Genomic DNA, 24,221 nt, shown 5'->3' with positions numbered 1-24,221 from the left:
GGATGGTTATGAGCCACCATGTGGTTGCTGGGATTTGAACTCTGGACCTTCGGAAGGGCAGTCGGGTGCTCTTACCCACTGAGCCATCTCACCAGCCCCAACCCTCAGGTTTCACATCCCATCCTTACACACAATCAAGATCATCACTTTCTAGAGCCCACAGAAAGTGAATCTCTTCTTGACAACGCAGTGTTTGAAAACTTTGTGGTCCACATGGGTCTAATACGATTCAGTTGGTTGGTCAGGAAATGAAAACTTTAAAAGATAGTTCTCTTTAAAAAATAATGGAAGTATGGAAAACCAGAACCCAATTTTATGTTTTAGCTTTTAAATATATTAGTAAACCACTAAATTCATCAATAAACATTAAAATGACTTGTCAAGTTTAATTTATTACCAAATTTGTCAATAGACAGGACATGTTTTAGTATATCAGCTTTCTAGACAGAGGCACCAAAAGGTTTTAGCTAATAGACTACACAGAGGTGGGAGCCATGGTTCCATGATCTCTAAACCCCATATGCCAACCCAATACTGATGTATAAACATTTGTTAGACAGAAGGGTAAAGGGTATTTTCTAACCACTTCTAAAATCAACTTCAACTTGAACCATCAAAGAACCTATTTTGAATATTCAAATATTTCTGATGAATGAGGTACATTTAAGGGTTTTATGCAAATTGGTCTTTCCCAGCTTTTCTAGGCCCCATCCAACAGGGACAGATGTCCCATGCATTCTGCTCACCAGCCATGTCAATGGCAAAAGGCCTGTCTTCTCTCCATCCGGTGTACCAGCCAACAACTTTGCCATTTTTCACCAACGGACGTTCATAGCGTCGCCCGCCAACTAGTCCCACAGGCCAGACAGAAACCTTGCGGGTGGTCCTCATCTACAAAAGGGGAAAGAGATGAGAGTAACTTTTATTAATATGCAGTGATCCATGAAAATGATGAAGTTACTATGGCTTCAAAATTTTAAGGTTTCCAAAGGGAATATCCACTCCCCCCACCCCTCCGCCCCCAATTCACTGTCTCAGTGTCTTTGGTGTCCCTGCTCATACAGATGGTCCAAGACTTAAAGAGAAACAAAGGCATAGTAGTGCACACTTTTAGTCCCAGCACTTGGGAGGCAGAGGCAGGTGGATCTCTGAATTTGAGGCCAGGTCTATATAGCCAGAGCTCCATAGACCCTGGCTTTAGGAAGAAAGAAAGAAAGAAAGAAAGAAAGAAAGAAAGAAAGAAAGAAAGAAAGAAAGAAAGAAAGAAAGAAAGAAAGAAAGAAAGAAAGAAAGAAAGAAAGAAAGAAAGAAAGAAAGAAAGAAAGGATGAAACAAACAAACTAGGTGTCAGTGCCTAATGTCATTTATTTGAAGCCAGCCTGTAATTATCAAATGCCCATTTGTCTCCAGATTGAATCTATTTAAGAATTAACTCCCTGGTTTTTTTGTTTTTGTTTTTGTTTTTTTTTTTTAAGTGAGTCATTTTATTTCCTAGGAAACTTCATGATTCAGTAAGTGAGGTCATTCAGAATGACTTTCTCCAAACTTTTCATTTCTATAGACACATACCCTTGCTGGGAGGCAGAGGCAGACAGATCTCAGTGTTCAAGGCAAACCTGGTCTAAGTAAAGAGTTCCAGGCCAACCAGGGTAACATAGTGAGAACTGTCTAAATAAAATTAAAAAAAAAATTCAGAGAAAAGAAACAATGTTAAAACTTGCAAGAGGAAAAGGACAACACACAAGGGCAAATTCCTCTTGCCTCAGGGCAGAAACTCTAACTGCTACAGAAGCATGCAAGGATGTATACTTCAAGTCTTGAAAGTAAACAGCCCTGACAACTAAGATTTTTATACCCAGCAAAGTTATCTTTTAAAAGTGATGAGGAAATAAAGACCTTCTAAGATAAGCATAAATAAACAACCTAAGATGACAACATACTCCAGAATAAACTTAAGGGAATTATATGCAGAGAGAAAGGAAACACTAACAAGAGTTTGTGTTATAATAAATTTTATGAGAACAATACGAGAAACAAATGAAAACCCAGAAGAAATTAATCATCCTTTCAGAAGATCAGAAAAAATTTATGATGGAGACGGGAAAGTAAAGGAACTATATTTGAACCAACTTAAAAGCATTATTACACAAGTCAGTAAATAATAGCAGCTTAATGTAAATGCATTTAACATTTTCCCCTAAGAGATGAAGATTGGCTGGTTGAAAAAAAAAAAAAAACAAAAACAAAAAACCCAAACCAAAACCAACCAACCAACCAAAGCAAACCAACAAAAATCAAAACAAAACAAAAAACCAAGCCAAACCAATCAATCAACCAACCACTGCCGCAGCTGCCGCCGCCACCATTACCACCATCACCACCACCACCACCACCACCACCACCACCACCACCACCACCACCACCATCACCACCACCAACAAAGCCCAAGAAATGTCTCATAATGATGAACTGAAAGCAAAAGGTTGGAAATATTCCAAACAAAGCAAATATTCCAAGCAAAGGGAAACAAGACAAGCTGGAAGGTGACAACTAAAACCAAGCCATACACTATATCAAAGAAGTAGACTAGAAGGAAAAATTGGTCAGAGGAGACAAAGTAAGAATAACCCATAAGATATATAACAATTACAAATACAGGTACCAACCATTGACATCCAATTCTGCAACACGAGTACTATTACACACGAGGGGCCAAACATAATCATAGTCACTGACTCAGCAACTGTCACCAAATAGGCCATTCAGAAAACAGCCAACTTTGGAGTTAATTATACCCTAGATTGAATGGACCAGCTATTCTGTTGGTGTGCACACTAGACATTCCTCTCAGCATTCCATGAAACATTCTCTAAAACAGCACATGGTTTCATTGATAACATAATCTAGTTACTTTATCATTTCTATGATAGGTGACAAAAGTGACTTAAGAGAGAAAGGGCTTACTTTTATCTTGGCTTACAGTTCCAGAAAGTTAGAATCCATCTTAACAGTAAAAATAAATGACATCAGGCAGAGGAGGCCTGGTGGACAGAGCAGGAGGTTGGTCAGTCACATCGTGTGCAGACTTGAGCAGGAAGTAAGGTTGGGTCTTAAAACCTCAAGGGAGTTCCTAGGAACTCACAGTAAGGACCCACCTCCTAAAGTTTTTAAAATTTCCCAAAGAGTGCCACCGGCCAGGGACACCTGTAGTGGGTTGATCTGATGCTGCTTGCACTCTAATGCTAAACACTGGTTCCTCAAGATGTGGTTGCCCCCGATGAGCAGATCGTACAAAGTAATGCCGTGTGAACCTTATTCCCAATCTATCTGGTCAATAAAAGGATAGAGACTGTGATTGGGCAGTGGAGGGAAAAGGTGAGACTGGAAGTTTGAGAAAAAAAGAGGAGAGGAAGATGGAGGAGGAAGCAACCACCATTGACCGGAACCGAATGGCCATGAGAAACGGCAAGCAACAAGGGACCTGTAGCTGGGGAATAATAATAATAATAATAATAATAATAATAATAATAATAATAATAATAATAATAATACTGCCCTGGAAGCTTGCCTTCAGCCTTATCTTATGGAGGCATTTTCTTACTTGTGAGTTCCTCTTCTCAGATGACTTTAGCTTGTGTCAATTTGACATAAAACTATCCAGTACAAAAATCAACAGAAAAATTAGTAGCTTTTCTATATAGAAATAATGAACTTGCTCAGAAAGAAATTAGGACACAATCACACTCACTATAGCGGTTTGAATAGGTTTAACCCCATAGACTCTGGTGTTGGAATGCCTGGCCAACAGGGAGTGGCACTGTTAGGAGGTGTCCTTGTTGGAGGAAGTGTGTCACTGTGGGGATGAGCCTTGTCAGTCTTCTGTCTGGTTTTAGATCAAGAACTCTCAGCTCCTCCTGAGCCATGCCTGCCTGGATGCTGCCATGCTCCTGCCTTGATTGATAATGGACTGGCTCTCAGAACCTGTAAGCCAGCTCCAATCAAATGTTGTTCTTTATAAGAGTTGCCTTGGTCATGGTGTCTGTTCACAGCAATGAAAACCTAAGACACTCACATTAGCCTAAAAAAATTAAAGAGTAAGTCTATCAGGTGAAGCTGTGTACTGAAAACTTGAAGATTCTGAAGGAAGAACTTGGAGAGAGGTAAAGACTCTCAATGCTTGCAGAATGGTAGAGTTAGCATCAGGACAACAGCTGTATGACAGAAAAGCAATTTACAGACCCAACACAATTCCCATCCAAATGATGACATAGGAATAGAGAAGAGAAAACAAAAGTTCACAGGGAAGCACAGAATACTCTGGATAGTGGAAGCAGTCTAACCAGATAGTGGAAGCAGTCTAACCAGATAGTGGAAGCAGTCTAACCAGAAGGAAAGATGTGGTCAGCGTAATAATATCTGACCTCAAATTATAATGTGTGGGGAGCGGGTGTGCCAAGCCCCGTGAACCTGAGCCTGCTGAGCCTGCGCGCACTTGGACGAGCTGCCCACCTGATGAGTCACTGGCCTCCCTGGCCGAACTGTTTGGATCCAGGTGATGGGGGAGGGATTAGGTCAGAGGACTGAGAAAAACAGGATGTGCCCGGGGAGAGGGAGGAGAATGCTGTGGGAAAAAGCTGTTTGGGGGTTCAGTTTGAGAGCTCAGTTGAAGAAAGCAGTTGAAGAAAGAAGCTGCTGAAAACCTGCCTTGGTGTGTGTGTGTGTCGTTCCACCCCCCCACCCCCCCCCCCCCCCCCCCCCCCCCCCCCCCCCCCCCCCCCCCCCCCCCCCACCGCCCCCCTCCCCCTCACCCTCCACTCCCCCCACCCCCCCATCCCCCATCTCCGCCGGTTGGAGTTCGGGGTTTTCTGCAATAATGCAGAGAGACAAGGATGGCAGGGTATTGGTACCAAGGCAAAGCATGTGGACAAACGGAAAAAGTACCCAGAAGTAATTTCACCAAGCCTTAGCCACCAACATTTGACAAAGATGGAAAGTGCATTAAAATAGAGAGGCAGTTCCTTCAAGAAAGGGGTTAGAGAGATATCTCAGGGGTTAGGGGCCCAATCACAACTGCATGAGACTCCACCTTCAAGGAGATTCCACATCTCTGGGCCTCCCTGGGCTCACATGTGTATCCTGCTGCCTCTCCCCCATACATACACATAACTGAAAAATAGTAAAAATTCATTAAGAAAGACTCGGCGCTGGATATGCACACGCAGAAGGATGACACCAGGTCTCTACGTCTTCTGCCCTGCACTGAAAGTCAAAGCAGACCAAAGCCGTTAATACCAGAAAATGAAACATCAGAACAGTTAGATTAGAATTTAGGGAAAACACTTCATAATATAGGCACAGGCAAAGAGTTTCTGAGAAGGACTCTAGCCACTCAGGAAATAGCAAGGATTGACAAATGGGATCCGCTGAAATTAAAAACTTCTGTACTGGAAAGACACTTCCAGTAGAACAAAGAGAAAGCCTGCGGAATGGGAGAAAAATCTTTGTCAACTTACATCTGACAAGGGATTAATATCTGTAAAGGCCTAAAAAAATTAAACACCAAAACGATTCATCCAATCAATAAGTGGGAAAACAAATAGAACTGGAAATTCTCAGAAGCAGAAACAATTAAAACATGAGAAAAATGTTTAACATCCTTAGCCAGCGGGGAAATGAAAAGTCAGAACTGAACTGCAAGCCAGGCATGGCGGTGCTGGCTTAAATCCCAGCGAGTGGGGGGCAGATACTGGCGGATCTCTGTGAGTTGGAGGGCAGTATGGTTTACAGAATGCGTTCCAGACTAGCTAAGGCCACACATTAAGAATAGAGGAAACGAAAACAAAAACAAAAAACCAAACCAACCCACCGAACCAAACAAACTACCCAATCCTTAAATTCATAGGGAAACAAGAAGATTCTGGATAGTGAAATCAAGCTTAATCAGAAGGCAAAACATGGTCGGTATCATAGTATCAGATATCAAATTATAATACGGAGACAAAGATGTCATGGTATTGGTATGAATGCCAAGAGATGGCTCAGCAGTTATGAACACTGGCTGTTCTTCCAGAGGATCCAGATCCAGTTCCCAGGACCCACATGGCAGCTCCAGTTCTAGGGGATCTGACTCCCTTATACAGACACACATTCATGAAAAACACAATGCATATGAAAATAAATAAACATTTTAAAAGGCAGTTAATGGGTGGACAATGTCATATAATACATTTCTAAAGCTTACATTGTTAATCTTCTACTGCTAAAAAACTGTAACGAGGAGCTGTAAAGATGACAATTTCTCAAAATAAATAAATAAAATTAAAAAATCTACACTGAGATTACATCTCACAATAGCTACAATGACTACAAACAACAGGGAAATGTTAGCAAGAACGTGGAGTGGTGACAAAGAAGACCCTCATATACTATTGGTCAGAATTTAAATCAACCAAGACACTGGAGAAATCAGAATGAAGATTCTTCAAAAACGTTAAAAATGTATCCACCGTTAACCTAGCTATACAGTCCCTGGGCATATACCTGAAGGGACTGGCATCAGCAAGCCACTCACATACTTGCCCAACCACGCCTACTGTAGTGCTACTCATGTACGCCATCTGTCCAGATGTGTATCAACAGCTGAATGGATAAAGAAGTGTAAGATATCAAGAACACAACTTATATGCCATTCACAGGAAAATAGGTGAAACCAGAGATCATCTTGTCAAGTTCAATAAGCCAGACTCAGAACTACAAATGCCATGGTTGTTTTTCTCATAGGTGAACTCTGGATTTAAAAGGTGTACTAAAAACACATGTATAGAGAACAATTGTAAATGTCCCTATATAGGCTGTGAAGAAGCAGGAGTTAGAAGGTGTGCTCAGGGGAGGGGTCCATAGAATATCTGGGGAAGTTATAGAGAACTAGAAGACATAACAAACTCTTGCTCTACAATGACAGTATTTGCAAAATCACCTGACTGTCCATATGACAGGATGTAGGACAGTGGTTCTCAACCAAAGGTCATGACCCCTTAGGGAGTTGAAAGACCTCTTTACAGGGGTCACATGTTACATATCCCGCCTATCTGATATTTACTTTACAATTCATAACAATAGCAAGATTACAGCTTTGAAGTAGCAATGAAATAATTTTATGGTTGGGGGAGCATCGCACCACGAGGGGCTGTATTAAAGGGTCTCACCATTACAAGCCTAGTAAGTAGTTCTTCATCAGTGTTGCCTTTAAGACACATTTGTGGGATTTATGTAGGCAGTGCCTCCCCTGTGCTGTAGGGAAGGACTACAGAGAAAGGAGAAAATGAGCTGAACCAAGTGTTCATTTCCTTCTCCCTCCCTGAGAGAGGAGGATGCAGTGTGATCGGCTGCCTCAAGCTCTTGCCACCATGATGTCCCTGCTTTGTTCTATTGTCCCCAGAAACCACAACAAACCCTACTGTCTTAAGTCGCCTTTGCCTTATATTCCATGTAAGCAATGGGCAAAGTAACGTAATGTAGATACATAGCTAAATGCCCCACAACATACATACATACATATACACACATACACACACACATACATACATACATGTGTATAGCTCTATCTATCTATCTATCTATCTATCTATCTATCTATCTATCTATCTATCTATCTATCTATCTACCTACCTACCTACCTATCTACCTACCTATCTTTCTACATACATACACATATGGATGACAGGACATAAAAGAACAACAGTGGGAGGGTGTGGCAAACAAGGGAGGATAATGAACTGTGACTAGGAGTGAAGTACAAAGACACACATGATTGATAACGTCATTATGACCATCATTATTAATGCATGCTAATTTAAAAAAAATTATCAAAAGTGACAATAAAAATGATTGTAAACTGAGAAATAATTTTATGAGAGGAAGAGAAATGGGTTGCCTGGAGGGTTTTTCAAACTCGACAGGGATGCAAGTCTTGCCCTGAGCGTGAAGTAATTACATCTCCCATCATTCCGACTCTACTCACTGTTCACAACCTACCTTGTTATAAAAAGATTTGAGGGTGAAAAGTATCCCAGGCAAAGGAAGTCTTAGCGTGTTGTTTTCCCTCAGACGGGAAATGACTATTTTAATAGTTTCTGTTACTTTTATACTAAATCATTTACAATTACCCTATGCTAGTTCATATCAACTTTCACGATGATTTTTAAAAAGGTCTACTGAGTTCTAAGTTGCTGCAGCAGGAGTAATTGCACATATAGGCTGGGGACCACTTCCGACCTGTATACAGCCCAGAGTATATGTACAGCTGATTTAATATGCCTTATTAGACTCCTCCCTCCTTTTCTGTTGTCTACAGACATCTATATGCTATAAATGTACCTGGTACAACTTAATCACTTTTGAACCTTTGCATAAAAAAGTTGGTTGTGCACATCTGAGTGGCTTGCTTCTAGAACATCTGCTTGGATTCATTGTCTGTACATGTGTTAACTTTGGGGCCAAGCTTTTGGAGTGCTGTCACAGCTCTGTGAATCCCTGGCCATGTGGTGGGAGTCCCCAGGCAGCTTCCTTCACTTCTGAAGTTTTTCCACTGTTCTGTGTCCTTTGCATTTCTATGTGAAGTTCACATTCTGTCAACTTTAGCATTGACTGCTCCAGTATAGAACGGACACACCAGTTTGGTGAGAGCTGCACCTTTAAACGAACAATCAAATAAATACACAGAGCAATTACCACGGTTTTCACAATATAACCCTTACCCCAATTTACTGCAAGTTCAAGCTCTTCCTCCTTACATACGTCAGACAGGTCAAATATATCCTCCTCTTCCAAATGCACAGAGAGCCCAGCTCAATTTGGTACGTATGCGTTATTTTCATTATCAGAATGGTTTATATCTTTAAGACACCAAGCATAGACTTGCATGTTCTGCAATATTTAATCTGCTACCATTCCTTTTCACAGCCCCCCACCCCGTGTGTGTGTGTGTGTGTGTGTGTGTGTGTGTGTGTAGTATATGCATGTGAGTGCAGGTGCCTGTGAAGGCCAGAAGAGGGAGTCAGGTTCCTTGGAACTAAAGTTTCAGGCCCCTGAAAGCAGCGCTATATATGGGAGCTGGGGACTGAACTTGGATACTCTACAAGAGCTATATGCGCTCTTAATATCTAAGCCATCACTTTAGCTTCTCTTTGTCCTCCTCATAGTACATAAAATTGTGCTCTGTCACTAACATCCCAAACAATGCTTGACAGGCTTGTACGGCAACGTACTCGTTTCAATGCAGAACCAACAAGCTGTGTTTAAAAGAGAGTCACAATCAAAATGGAAGGACAAGAACAGAGGACAAAAGTTGTTTTGGGTGGGTTTGAGGTGCATGTGTGCAGGTCTGATCACCTGAGTTTGATCTTCAGATCCCACAAGGTGGTAGAAGAGAGCAGACTCACACACACACACACACACACACACAGAGTGGGGGGAGGAAGGGAGGGAAGGAGGGAGGAGAGAGAGAGAGAGAGAGAGAGAGAGAGAGAGAGAGAGAGAGAGAGAGAGACTGAAGGAATGGTTGAGAAGGGGATGATTAAGCATGGCCATGGGACTTAAGGTGTCTTTGTGTAGGCTTTTCATTTAAATTAGGCCATGAAAGAGGCATAGAATTCAGCCCGCAGAATAGACCGACCTCGGAGTAGCTCAGAGTGAACATCAGCTGTGGGTTCACTCTTGTAGAGGACGATGCTGAGGCGATAGGCAGACCATAGAAAGCCAAGTGATGCTGCAGAGTGATGTTTGTAAGTATGCTAATTGTTTTACAAGGAGATTGTCATTTCAGTAGTTAAAAGTGCTGAGTGTGTCCAGAAGCCCTGGCATTCGGGCGGTGCCTTGAGATGAAATGGCGAAGGCACTGTCACAGAATCAGATACGCAGTCCCTGCATACAGGACCACTGTCCTCTAAAGAGCACAGGACATTTCAAAGGAAAATAGCACAGCTATTTGTGGGGCTTCTTCATTCCCTCCTGGGATCTAACCTTTGTTCTCTGTCCTTTCACTCAGCCTGCGTTCCTTAAGGATTCTCTGGCTGCACTTGGCTCAGAAGGGGGAAAATGTTGCAGTCACATTAGTCATTAAACTGTTACTACCGCAAGTATAACACCCTCTAATAACTAAAATATTCTGTTTTAAAGCTTTGTTACCTTCCTAATGCAAAATAGCATTTACATATGCAAAATAGCATTTACATAACAGCCACTCCTTCAGGCACCTGATTTGAGTCCCAGCAAAAAACAAGGGGGGGGGTGGGGGGGGTGCAAAGCATGCAGGGGAGGAGTTTTAATAAGAACAGGCCTGATCCTCAAAGGCTCACTTTTCCTATTTCCTCAACACCAATGTAATATTCTGTCAGCTAATCCTCCTGCCAAAGCTTTCAATTAAATGGACGAGGTTTAAACAGCAATGCTAAACAGCTACATGTATGTCCAGAGTAGTTCCTCCACCCTCAATGGCTGCAAAAGACAAACAAGATACAATTGGCATTGCCTCAGATGCTTTTTTCCTAAGCAATTGTAACAATTTACTATAAGAAAGGTTACATGAATATGGTAACCATCAACATATTTTTTATTAACTTTTAATTTTTCCTTTATTGAAAATATTTTTTTCATACAATATGTACTGATTACAGTTTCCATTCTCTCTACATCTCCTTCTCCTTCCTGGTCTCCCTCTCCATCTGAATCTACCTCCTTTTCTGTCAACAGGAATCTGAGTACATAATATAATGTAACGTAACTTAATATAACATTATAAAACAAATTCTAGGCAAATGGAATGTAAACCAACTAACCAACAAACCAAACCAAACCAAAACAAAATCTAGTGACACTTTTTATTGCATCAGCATCTCCTCTAGGGGAGGAGGTACCACCCATACACCCATGACGCCTGGCTCTATCCAACTCCTGTACCATGAGCCATCTATCTTTCTGTAGCTTTAAACTGTGACATTTTGGTCCCTCCCAGGGCAGTGGCTAACACAGGCACCCTCAGGAACTGGAACATTTGACCTACTTGCTGCTTATCTCAGCGTTATCCATCCCACATGGTATCTTGTCCTCTGAATGACTTTATGACTCTTTGTGTATGTGTGTGCCTATTTTTAACTTCCATATAGCACCATTTCTACTTTGTGAACTTTGGAGATGCATAAGCAAATTATTTTGAGGATCTAAAAATGCCAGAAGGCAGAAATGGCCTTAAGATGGCATTCTCAGCCCTTTCCCGTCTCACTGGGCAGAAGAACAAGTCTATGTCTTCAACACCTCTCTAATGTTTACCACTTGTGTACATGATGCATGCTTAGCTCTGAGCAAGGGATGGAAGGTCTTCACAAAGGCAGTGCCTAAGAGAGAGAAAGCAATTATATGACCCATTGTAAAATTAGTCACATATGTATTTTTCTGGTTATTGTTATAAAGGAAATGGTGTTATGAGGGAATATTGAAGAATATCTGGCCTGATCCATGGACTGGAATGGCTTCTTCAAAGGCATCAGCAAGAACTGAGCCTTAAGCAAGGACAGCACGAATCACCAAGCCCGTGATAGGAATTCTGAAAGGGACATCTCACTGTGTTTCCACTTTTCATGAATGAATGGTGGCAGATGTTGGCATTAGGGACTTTAGCCCCTGGAGAGAGAATTTAAAATGGAGGCTCAAATGTTCCACCTGTAATGGAGGGGAGCAGCCAACTTCATTTTGAACATTGTGTAGTTTGATGCGGATGGACATGGTTATAGGAAGATGGTGATAGTCAGATGTACCCACACCAATTAGTACACACATTTTCTTGTGCTGGAAGTGAAGGGTTTAGAAGCAATGATATGCTGGTAGCTTTGGGCACAATTAGAACACAAATCTTGTTCTTATACTGTCTTCCAATAAAAGGAACCAGACAGATGTAAATAAATAGCCGGTTTTAGGTCTCAGTAAGAAATATGCCAGGTTTCTCTGAGATATTTTGTAAGTCTAGAAAACAGGGAAGTGCTCAGAAACCAAAGCAAACCAAATGCTAAATCTCCTACCTGTGAGTGGGGGCATATAAAAGGCACAGTGAAAATCTAACTAGCCACAGCTACAATAGCCTGCATAGAGAAACGGATCACAACTGAAGCTGTAAAACAAACAACTATGAATCTCCATTAACCTGATAAATAGAGGAATAGTAAAATCTCACATAAGGATTTCCAAATAACTTATACTGATAACCCCAAGAATGTAGGTCACAACTCTCTACCTCTTATGTGTGTGCTATGCCAAATAATGTCCTTCCAAAGAGTCCAAATGGAAGAGGGGAGAGGGCATTATCTATACAGTGAAGGACTCTGCTAGGTCCTATCTTATCTAGATTATCAAAGTCAACATCATCGTTGATAAATCACATTCATCTCAAGTGCCCTTTGTAGGATATGCTGAGATGGGCCCTTATAGGTGGGGTAGTTTCTTTTTTTTCTTTTTTTAAAATTATTTTATTAGATATTTTCTTCATTTACATTTCAAATGCTATCCTGAATGACCCCTATACCCTCCCCCCAACCCTGCTACCCTGCCCACTCACTCTCACTTCTTGGACCTGGCATATAAAGTTTGTAAGAACAAGGGGCCTCTCTTTACAATGATGGCTGACTAGGCCATCTTCTGCTATATATGCAGTTAGAGACATGAGCTCTGGGGGTACTGATTAGTTCATATTGTTGTTCCACCTATAGGGTTGCAGACCCCTTCAGTTCCTTGGGTAATTTCTCTAACTCCTCCATTGGTGTCTCTGTGTTCTATTCTATAGATGACTGTGNGCATCCACTTCTATATTTGCCAGGCACTGGCATAGCCTCACAGAGATAGCTATATCAGTGTCCTTTCAGCAAGTTCTTGCTGGCAATAGTGTCTGCGTTTGGTGGCTGATTATTGGATGGACCCCCGGGTGGGACATTCTCTGGATTGTCCATACTTTCGTCTTAGCTCCAAACTTTGTCTCTGCCACTTCTTTCATGGGTATTTTATTCCCTACTTTGGGGAGGAATGAAGTATCCACGTGTTGGTCTTCCTTATTCTTGATTTTCTTGTGTTTTGGAGATTGTATCTTGGATAGTCTAGGTTTCTGGGCTAATATCCACTTATCAGTGAGTGCATATCAAGTGAGTTCTTTTGTGATTGGGTTANNTCACTCAGGNTGATANCCTCCAGATACATCCATTTGCCTAAGAATTTCATAAATTCATTGTTTTTAATAGCTGAGTAGTACTCCATTGTGTAAATGTGCCACATTTTCTGCATCCATTCCTCTGTTGAGGGACATCTGGGTTCTTTCCAGCCTCTGGCTATTATAAATAGGGCATCTATGAACATAGTGGAGCATGTGTCCTTATTATCAGTTGGAACATCTTCTGGGTATATACCTAGAAGAGGTATTGCTGGATCTGCCAGTAGTACTATGTCCAGTTTTCTGAGGAATCGCCAGATTCTGGTTTCCAGAGTGGTTGTACAAGCTTGCAATCGGTGGGGTACTTTCTAATGCTATTCTAATATTCTAATATAGAAGGTACCACAAATTCCCAGAACACAGCTGACTCTAGGACTGTAGTGGGAACTACGCTAGACAAGCCATAGGTGCTGCTTGGAATGCCAGAAGGTAAGGGGGATGTTCAACAATCAACCAAATAAGAACTTGAAGTGAACCCACACCAACTGAAATCTAATGACCAATTGTGGTACAGTGGAGCAATAAAGAACATAGTGTCGTGGCAACGGTCCTCTGCCCTGTAATTTGCTTCTCAAAGCACCACAACCTCAATCTAATGGTTCCACCTGAAGGATATCCCTCAATCTAATGGTTCCACCTGAAGGATATCCCTCAATCTAATGGTTCCACCTGAAGGATATCCCGCAAGATGCTGACCAATGCCCATGGGATTCAAAATTAACCAGAATATGAATCATGAGGAATATATGGGAAGGGGATATGATTAACATCACTGATAAATGAAAATATATGTTGAAATTCCGATCCTTTGAGTTTTAAAACAGAGGAAACGGCTTAGACATGATCAGTGTCATTTAATTATTCTAAATACTTAATGTGTGTGAATCTGACTGACACTGGCTACATATTAGGGGCTTGCTGGGCTCTGCCTCGCAGAAAGGCACAGTCATCACACCAATGTGGATTTAGAGTAAGGAAAACACACAAACAAAGAGAGGAGACCAGAGAATTTAGAAATAGCTCTGCTCACCTTTGAAATGCCAGCAGGACGAGCAAGGGAAAGAACAGTATTTTCAATATCTAAGACACGAACAAATGGACATCTGTGTGTGGGGAAAAATAGATACAGAGAAAAAGAGGAAAGTTGCTGGCAGTTAACAGGAATGCAAATCAGAACAGCCATTATGGAAAACAGTGTGGAGACGCCTCAAAAAAACTAAAATCAGAACCACTATTACCCAGCAATCACACTGCTATGTGTACATCCACAGGATGGAAAATTGGTGTCTTTGAGAAAATTCGCAGGACTGGAGCTTAGCACAGGGGATACTTGTTTAGCATACGCAAGTACTGGAGCCTCAGCAAGGCAGAAACACTACATTTTCAAAAGACAAGAAGAATTCTCATGCTTGCTGTGCAATTAATTGCAATGACCAAGACAGGAAATCAACTTAAGTGTCCAGCAGTGAATAATTGCCAAAGAAGACTCTATATACAACAAATAAAAAGATAAAATAAGATAGGCTTCACTGTTTGTGGCACTGACAACTCTGGAGAGCCATGCCAGGTGCAGGAACTTGGACACAGAAAGAAAAATAGCCCATCATCTCACTTATATGTGGCATTTAAAAAAAAAAGCACACAGAAGAAGAGAATAAGAAGGCAGCAACTGGTGGCTGGGGCAGAAAGGGATTGTAGAGATAGATGTTGGTTCTAAGAAAAATAATTTAGTTAGAAACCAGAAGTAAGGCCAATGAACAGCCATTATGGTGACTACTGTTGTTCATTGTAGTGACTACCATTGATAAAAACACATGTTTAAAATTGCTAAGCTTTTAAGTGTTCTTACTACAGTAATGAATATTCATTAATAAATGAACTAAGTCTTGATCTAGCCATTCCATGACATATACACACATATCGGAACATGTTACCTACCGAAAAGATTCCAACATTGTCTTCTAAAATTAAAATCTCAGTTTAGATTTATTTTGTATCTGTGAGTATTTAGGCTGCACGTGTGTATGTGTTCCGTGTGTGTTCAGGTTGGACCACAGAAGTAGATCCCCTGGAACTGGAGTTACAGATGGCTGTGAGCTACCATGTAGCTGTGAGATGCTAAGAACTGAACTTTGGGTCCTCTACAAAGGCAGCTAATGCTCTTAAATGCTGAGCCTCCTCTCCAGTCCCACAGTTTTTCTTTGTTAATTAAAAGAAGTGAAAGAAAAAGAGCTTTAACCTTTTTATTTCCATTTTCATAAAGATTACCTCAAAAGGGGAACATAGACAAGAATACAAACGCTAACATATATGCAGTTTATAAACTAATGAAAGGAAAGTATAGAAAAAGATTCATGAGATCTTACAAATTGCAAAAATTCTTTAGGTCAGTGGTTCTCAACCTTCCTACTGCTGTCCCTTTAATATGGTCCCTGGCTTTACTACTTCAAGTTTGCTGCTATCATGAACCATAATGTAAATATGAAGGGTTTCGCCAAAATAAACAGTCGCTATTTTTGGAAAGGTATTGTTAAAAAATGTTAAATGACTTTATGTGTCACCATCATTAATGTGTTTGTGCAAATCAGGAAGGACCTGTGGAGGTCAGAGGTCAAATCTGTGGCGTCATTCCTGTGTGGGATCCAAGGATGGGACTCAGGCCATAAGATTTATGTAGAAAGCACTTTGCTACGGAGCCATCACACCAGCTCGGCAACTCATTTTCTCTTTTGTAAAAACCAGTAGCTAATCTGAGTGTGACACATCTGTAACCACAGCACTCCGACACTCAGATGTCTGAAGCAGGGGAAATAAAGTTGAAAGTGAGCCTGGGCTACAGAACAAGGTCCCTCAAGGTTAAAGGAAAGAAACTCAAGTTAAAAAGAAAACAAACTAACAGCAGGAACCAGCTTTGAATAAGCACAGAAAGAACCAACTACTACTGGAGAGTCTTGTTGCTGCCACCAGTTACCTGTGGAAGTGTAAACTGAAACCACAGCCAAGCTATTACATACTGACAAGGAAGACTAATGTAGGAAGACTTAAAAAGTCCACTGGCCCTCTGACACGTCTCTAGGAAAGGAAAGTATGAAAAGCATGTGTGTTCACAAACCTTGTAAGCCGTGGCCTTAGCAGCTCCTTTCATGACATCCCCAACTGGGAAACAGCAAACAGATAAAACCAATTTCTCTCTCTCTCTCTCTCTCTCTCTCTCTCTCTCTCTCTCTCTCTCACACACACACACACACACACACACACCTACCTCAACAAGGGATGGATCAATCTCAGACATACATACATATACACATATATAAGGCATATATATACATATATATATAAATATATACACACATATATGACATGTATATATACATATATATGTATATATAATATAGGAAATATAGGAAAGAAATGGAGCAAATGATGCCAGTTACATACTTACACAATGTTCTAGAACAAACTTACACTTCTGGAAAAAAAGCACATAAAACATTTTAAGCGGGAGAATTGCAGAGGGTCAAATGATAAACCTATCATTAGTGGTTCATAGATTCGCAGCAATACAGTAAGCAATACATTTAAAATGAATATATTTTATTTTAGGTATGTTGTCCTGAATATAATTGAAAAAAAAAAGAAAAATAAGTAGGAGGTTGCTTTTTACATTTTTGTTTATTCTGTGTGTATAAGTGTGTGTGTGTGTGTGTGTGTGTGTGTGTGTGTGTGTGGCAGGGGTGGGTGTATGTGGAGGGCAGAGAGCATTTGCAGAAATCAGTTCTCTCCTTCCACCATGTAAGTTCTGGGGATTGAACTGAGATGCTCAGATCTGGCTGCACACACCTTCACCCACTGAGCCATCGTGCTTGCCTAGGTAGTAGACTTAAACATGATCTTGTGATAGCAAGACCTAGAAAAATGATTACTTTAGTCACCACAAGCTATTTAACACCCAGATATTGGCTCATAAATAGAAATGTCTACCAAAAGAAAGCAGGGCCCTGTGAAGAGTGGCTGACTCGGGCTGGCACAGGAAGAGCTCAGGATGAGTGTAGAAGATCTTGCTTAATGGGGAAAAAAAATTGTTGAAGATTAAAAACAGACAAGGCCATTGAAGACAGAGCTGGTCTACGGGGCTCCCATACCATCTTAACAATCTGAGTAGCAACAGGAATGACAAGGATGGATGGATTGAAACACATGGGGTAGGTGGGGGTAGAGGGCCGCCAACAGCTACAAGCTAGACAGCTGTAGTAACCATTCTTGGGTAAAAATTCCCATTGCCCCAGAGTATCACCCTATGGGTCAGTGAATCACGACAGGAGGAAGATGTGCTTCTGCAGAGAGAGATTTGGCAGCTAATCCCTTGACCTGTCAGGCCTGGCATTGCCACATGAGTGAGAAGCTGCCTGGAAGCCCCGTGGCCTCACTGGATGAAGGAGCTACAGTGATAGAGAAGACTCCTGGGAGAGTAAACTGCAAAGTGCAGGTGTGTGTGCGGGGGGGGGGCAGAGGTGCCACATCACACTTGCCAATCGTCAAGTATTTAAATTTCCATTTTCCTCAGGGTGTCTAGGGAAGGAGCAACTGCTGGAGATAGTCACCACACCCTGGTTATGTGTTGTGGGACAGTTATTGTGACAGTATCGGGAGAGAACAAGAGAAATGACTGCTTGGGAGAACTGTCTGGTGTTTACTGAAAAGATTCATATAACTATTACCGATCACTGTTTTACTCTTTAAGTGGATATCAAACAAAAGGAAGACAACACAGTTACATTATATTTAATGTTTCAGAAAACTACAAGCTTGTGCAAGGAGATTCTCATTCAGTCTTTATCCAACTTCTTCATATCAAATCAACTCCACATCCCTTACTCTTCTCAGAGAAAAGAGAAGGAAGATCTCTCTGTGGTACACAAAGATCCTTAAATGTTGGGCATTAATCATGTATCTCATCTCCCACCTACCCAAAGTACTCTCTCGAAACAAATTTGGAGAAAACACAGAATCCTGTTTTATCCTCAGGCAATGCAATTCTCAGCTCCTCTCACGGAAATGAAACAATATTCTTTGCTCTTACTTTCCAGTCCCACTTCTCCCCATTTAAGATCATTCTACCTCTGGCTTTATTCTCCGGTATTTAATTAACATCTAATATTGCTCATCCAGGGATGTAAGGCAGTTTACACAGACACACAGATAAAAGAAAATTGAACAGAGGTGAATGGAAAATCAATAGCTTTCCCAAAGGCATGCAAATATAACAGGAAGTGGCCTTCACAGTATGGGCAAGCGCGGAGGGGGGAGGGGAGAACAGTGCAAGAAACAAATGGAGAAAAATCACGAATTTTATTATGGAAACTGAATAGCGCTGACAACTTTTAGCTGTGGCAGAGACTGGAGGATGACTTGCTGGCTCAACACCTCTCCTTTTCCCCTTACTAATTGTCCTGATTTCAGTTTGATTCCCATGGAGACTGGCGCATCCTCCAAATGACTGGGGAAAGGATGCCTTTCCCCCAGTGCCAGAGCTAGAGGTCACTAAAGATCGTCAGTGATTAGTTTGGGTTTTGCCCACTCCGGTCAGTGCATGCGTAAAGGGCTTTGGGAAAGGTTCCCTTATTCTTTACGAAGGTCTTTTTCACTTGGCACTTTGCTACATCTGGCTGTGATGGTCAGGATTACTGCAGTCATCTCTCAAACAAGGGGCGTACCAGCCCGAGGATTCAGCTAGCATTGTGAGATGGCAGAGTGGGGAGAGAGGGGGTTAGAGTCCAGGGCCCAGATGAGAAAACATGCTCAAAGTCAGTCAAGTTTGTGACAGACTTCCTGCCACATGGCTTCCTCCTCATCCCATCTCCCCCTCCTACCTCACAGGCTGCTCCTGGTCTTAGCGTCCAATAGGAAAGTGTCAGGTGAGTTAAACATGGCCACAAGCACCCATAAATCAAGTCAACAATAGCTTTATCACTATTGATATTGCTAGTGATCCATCTGCCCTCTGCCTAAGCTAGGCAGCTTTACAAAGCACACATTATAGATGACAGCTGACAAGATGGAGGCACTGGGGCGCCTGCCTCTCTTTGTTCAGCCCAACGAATGTGGGACCGAGCATCAAACATTTACTGTACCGAGCTCCTGGGTTTGCCTACAGCAGACGCTAAATCCTAGTAATGCTTCAGATGCAGTAGCAACACATCCTTATTGTTCAAGGGGATTCAAGTTGGAGTTTCATAATTTGTAACCCAAGACTTCTGTTATTTATATAGATCAGAAGTCTCAACAATATATAATTTTATTCATATTGAAGCCAAAAAGGAGGCTTGCTGCCAGTGGCTTCCTGAACAGAGCTATTCTGGGGTACGAGTTAGGGACTAGACCATAAAAGCTTTAGACTGTTGGGAGCATGTGTCATGAATTTGCAAAAATCAGCTCAACTCATCTATAAAAGGATGTGTTGCTGCAAGGTCGAGGGCAGGGGTGGCAGGCACCGTCCCCAGGGAGGGCACTCTGGGAGCTGAAGGTCTTTCTCTCGTACCTGATTCACAAGGAAGAGGCAGCTTCCCGTTGCAGTGACCACTCACTAAGCCGGCTCTTTGAACAGCAGGACTGGAGTTTAATTTTTCTCTCACAGATTAGTAAAGCCACTAGAGAGCTGTGGTATTGAATACAGACAGAGAGGCACCTTGTGGCAGATTCTAATTTCCCAAATAAATGGAGCATTCAGGAGTGGTTCAACTTGGGTATGGATATATATATATATATATATATATATATATATATATATATATACACATATACATATACATATATATAGAACTTTCATTGTTAAAAGCAGCACACTAGAGGGCCACATAAACAGACTTTCAAAATAGGGCATAGCATGGAAAAATAGGAACAGCCCACTGTGGCATTATTTGCCTTTAAATTACTGCATATAAAGCACTGTATGTTTCATTAGGGCATGTATGAATCAGGATAGATACCCAAGAATAAGGATAAACATAAGTACAGAATGAGGGACAGTGCTTGCCTAGAACAGAGTAATAGCAGGCAGAGCTAGAAAGAATGACACTCTTCATCTCTAGGCTCACAATCAAAAGGGAAGAAAACACTTTCTCGGGTTTATCCTGGTAGAAAATGTCCTCAGATTACATAACAAATGAATAAAAGATTTATCATGGGAAGGGTCTCTAAGGTGACAGACATAGATTAGGTTAGGAAAGTGTTCTCTAAAGTGATGCATAGACTTATTAGGGCTTTAGTAAAAAGCTATTTCAAAGGCTGGAAGGATGGCTCAGTGGCTAAGAGTGTACACTGCTCCTCCGGAGGACCTGAGTTTGGGTCACAATCACCACACCACAGGGCTCTTAGCTATCTGTAACTCCTACGCCAGGAGATCTGACACATTCTTCTGGTGTCCGTGGCCACCTGTCCACAAGCACATATGCTCACCACACACATATACATAAATTAAAAATAAATCTTATTTTTAAAAGTTACATTATAGTGCTAGAATGAAAAGTTACATTATAATGCATCTGTATTTGGGCAAAAAAAAAAAATATGTAAATAGATGTTGAAAGAAAATCCAGGGCAGAAAGTCCAATTATCAACCAGAGAATGCTGGGGCTGTTTACTCTATCTGAGCTTCCCAGCAGGGTTTATTGAAATAAGTGTTTGTTTACAGATTATTACCTTCTTAATTGGGAGGAGAGAATGCAAACTGGATAAAGAAACAAGAACTAACTATATACTATTTACAGCCAACATGTCTGAGTGTCAGAAGGGAGAGCCGGCAGAGGCAGAGGGATGAGAAATGCAGTCACAGACAAGCAAGCAAGTGAAAGCTATTATGGCTATATTAATACAATGTATCACCAAAGGAGCTTTCAAAACAGAGATCACAAGAAAACCACACAGATACTTTATAATGAGAAAGAAGGCCAATCCATCAGGCAGAAGTACGGAGTCTGAATGCATGTGCACCCAGAACACAGATTCCAAGAACTTGAAAGCACAAACTGGAGCCGTAAAAGGAGGAAGAATTAATGCCCGCAGTTAGAATGTGACTATTCATTTTGTCTTGATAGAGGAAACAAACCAGAAGGGATAATGGAACATCTGAGCATCACTCAGACTCACAGACATACACAGAACACTGCATCTAAAGATACACAGTGTATGTTCCTCTAAGTGCACACAGAACACATAACATGCTGGGATATAGCTCAAATGTGATATTCAACTGAGTGCAAGTAGCTAAGACTCACACACCACAGATTAACTGCAGAGCAAAAGCACAAATACATCAGTGTTTAGACGTTAACAAACTTTGAGTTACTTAGCAAAATTATGAAAACCTGTGTGAGTAACTTAGGAGAAATGAAAGGCTATTTTGAAGAGAGAAATATGCAGACAGCATTTTAGTGTATAGACACATTGGTAATGTATATATGTAGTATATATATGAATATATCGCTAATATACATATATGAACATACACACACATTATGTGTGTGTATATAATGGCACATCAGAAACTGCCTTTGGGTGGCATCATGAATGAGAAGAATCAGGATAACTATGATAGACTATTCCCAAAAGAGAAGGATGTGACTCCCACAACGAAAGATGTGACTGGATAAGCTGAAGAGCCTTGTGAAGCAAAAGCCAGCTGTAGAAACTGGAAGCAGCCTACCCGCTAACACCAGCTCCCTTTTGAAAGAAAGGAAGCTAATGGCACACCCACACAGCAAGCCAGGAGACCCCAGTGCAAAGAGAACTGGGAGTCTGAGGTACTGGAAAAGCCTCAGATCCTACAAACCCTAAGCCCAGTTGGGGGCTTCAGTGTGGCTGTGATGCCTCCTATATTCAAGTCAGTTCAGGAGAAGCAACCCCTTTCATCGTGTTCCACACCCCAGAGAGCTCTATCCTGTGGCCATCTTGATGGGGGAGGGGGTATTATTTGAAAATGAACTCCTCTGGAATCCTAAAACCAAAGACAAGTCACAAGTCAGAGAACCTGGGGGTACCCTGCTATATAGTCTCTGGGTGGAAGATGGCCCCCAAAGTTGTCTGTGGAGAGGGAGAAGGTGGGACATGGACATGTTGAGAAATTCAGCCTGAAGGGGACTCTGGTTGTACACAGCAAGGTGGTTTGGTGGCTCTGCCTTCTATGGCAAGGAGCAAACTGCATCACCCGGGGAGATGGAGGGCCTGGAGGCCTGCTCTAGTTGGCTACAGGATCTGGAGCTGCCTCTCTGCCACATGGTCTTCAGCAGGACAGAAAATTCTGAAGCTCAGTTAAGGTAGAACTCTGCCTCCCTGCCTTCCCTATCCACAGCGAGCGCAGTGCTGGGCGGGAACGCCCATGGGGTGGGGCTGTTTTCTCTCCTCCCCATAAACACGCGAGGGACACGCAGGCTTTCAGGTTAACAGGCTCTATCACTATGGTTCTCAGTACCATCACCAGATATCTGCCGAGAAGCAACTTCAGGGAGGAGGGAGGGGTTATTTGACTCAGCTGGAGAGTGTGGGTCCATTGCAAGGCTTCTCACAACGCAGCCTTAGTCGGGTCACCCACACTCAGGATTTTGTCCCCTAATTTAAGCACATCTGGAAGATACCATTAATGACATGCCCAGAGGTGTGTCTCCTGGGCAACTCAAAACCAATCACATGAAGTTGACAATGAAGTTCACCATAGGGCAAGTCTCCAGAGCGAGCAAGACCCTGGCTGGCCAGCAAAGGGTGTTGGTGCACAAGAAGGCGGTTCTTAGGTGACTGAAGTCTCAGGGGACAACTGATCCAGATGGGCCCAAGATCAGGACCAACCTCAACAGTGGGAAAAACAAGAAACTCCAAACCCATTGTTCCCTCTGCCAAGCAAACTTCAGTTTTAGAGGACCCAGAAAGAACTGATCCATACTTTCCCATTAAAATTCTTATTTATCCTTTATGTTTGTTTTATTGTATGCTTAGTGTGTTTTTAAATTTATTTTTTAAAAAGCTTTAATTTTGTTTTCTAGTATTCATCTGTAACAGTTTTCTTCATATATTTCATCTTTATTGTGCAATCAGATGTATGACATCTTTGACCATTCATTCTCTCAATTTCAAATATTTTTCTATTTAATTTTTTAAAATTTAACTTTGTGTCTGTCTTTTCTCCTTTCTCTCCCCGCCCCATTCATTGATTGCAGTCATTATTTTAGTTTTTACCCTAAATTATACTTTCTTTTTTTTTCTGTTTTTTTTTTAATTTGATATTTTCTTTATTTACATTTCAATGCTGGGTGTGGTGGCACACGCCTTTAATCCCAGCACTTGGGAGGCAGAGGCAGGCGGATTTTGAGTTCGAGGCCAGCCTGGTCTACAAAGTGAGTTCCAGAACAGCCAGGGCTATACAGAGAAACCCTGTCTCGAAAAATCAAAAAAAAAAGAGATAATAATAATTTAACTTTGTGTCTGTCTTTTCTTCTTTCTCTCCCCGCCCCATTCATTGATTGCAGTCATTACTTTAGTTTTTACCCTAAATTATACTTTTTTTTGTTTCTTTTTTTAAAATTTGATATTTTCTTTATTTACATTTCAAATGCTATCCTGAAAGTTCCCCATGCCCTCCACCCCCCCGCCCCAGTTCCCCTACCCACCCACTCCCACTTATTGGCCCTGGCATTCCCCTGTGCTGGGTCACATAAAGTTTGCAAGACCAAGGGGCCTCTCTTCCCAATGATTGCCGATTAGGCCATCTTCTGCTACATATGCAGCTAGAGACACAAGCTCTGGGGGTGCTGGTTAGTTCATATTGTTGTTCCTCATACAGGGTTGCAGACCCTTCAGTTCCTTGGGTGCTTTCTCTAGCTCCTCCATTGGGGGTCCTGTGTTCCATCCAATAGCTGACTGTGAGCATCCACTTCTGTGTTTGCCAGGCACTGGCATAGCCTCACAAGAGACAGCTATATCAGGGTCC

General features: G+C 41.7%; 1 protein-coding gene across 1 annotated transcript in view; it reads right to left on the bottom strand.

Annotated features, from left to right (window-relative positions):
• The window catches only part of B3gat2 (beta-1,3-glucuronyltransferase 2), an 87,856-nt gene that overhangs the window by 30,818 nt on the left and 32,817 nt on the right, over positions 1-24,221 (bottom strand). Inside the window, exon 2 of the mRNA XM_021198029.1 lies at positions 747-891. Coding sequence (XP_021053688.1) covers positions 747-891 — 145 coding nt within the window. The remainder of the gene's footprint in view (positions 1-746; positions 892-24,221) is intronic.

This window comes from Mus pahari, chromosome 5 (genome assembly GCF_900095145.1).
Source record: "Mus pahari chromosome 5, PAHARI_EIJ_v1.1, whole genome shotgun sequence".
NCBI lineage: Eukaryota > Metazoa > Chordata > Mammalia > Rodentia > Muridae > Mus > Mus pahari.
Note: the sequence above shows the minus strand (reverse complement) of the source record. Positions and strands in the feature narration are given on the sequence as shown.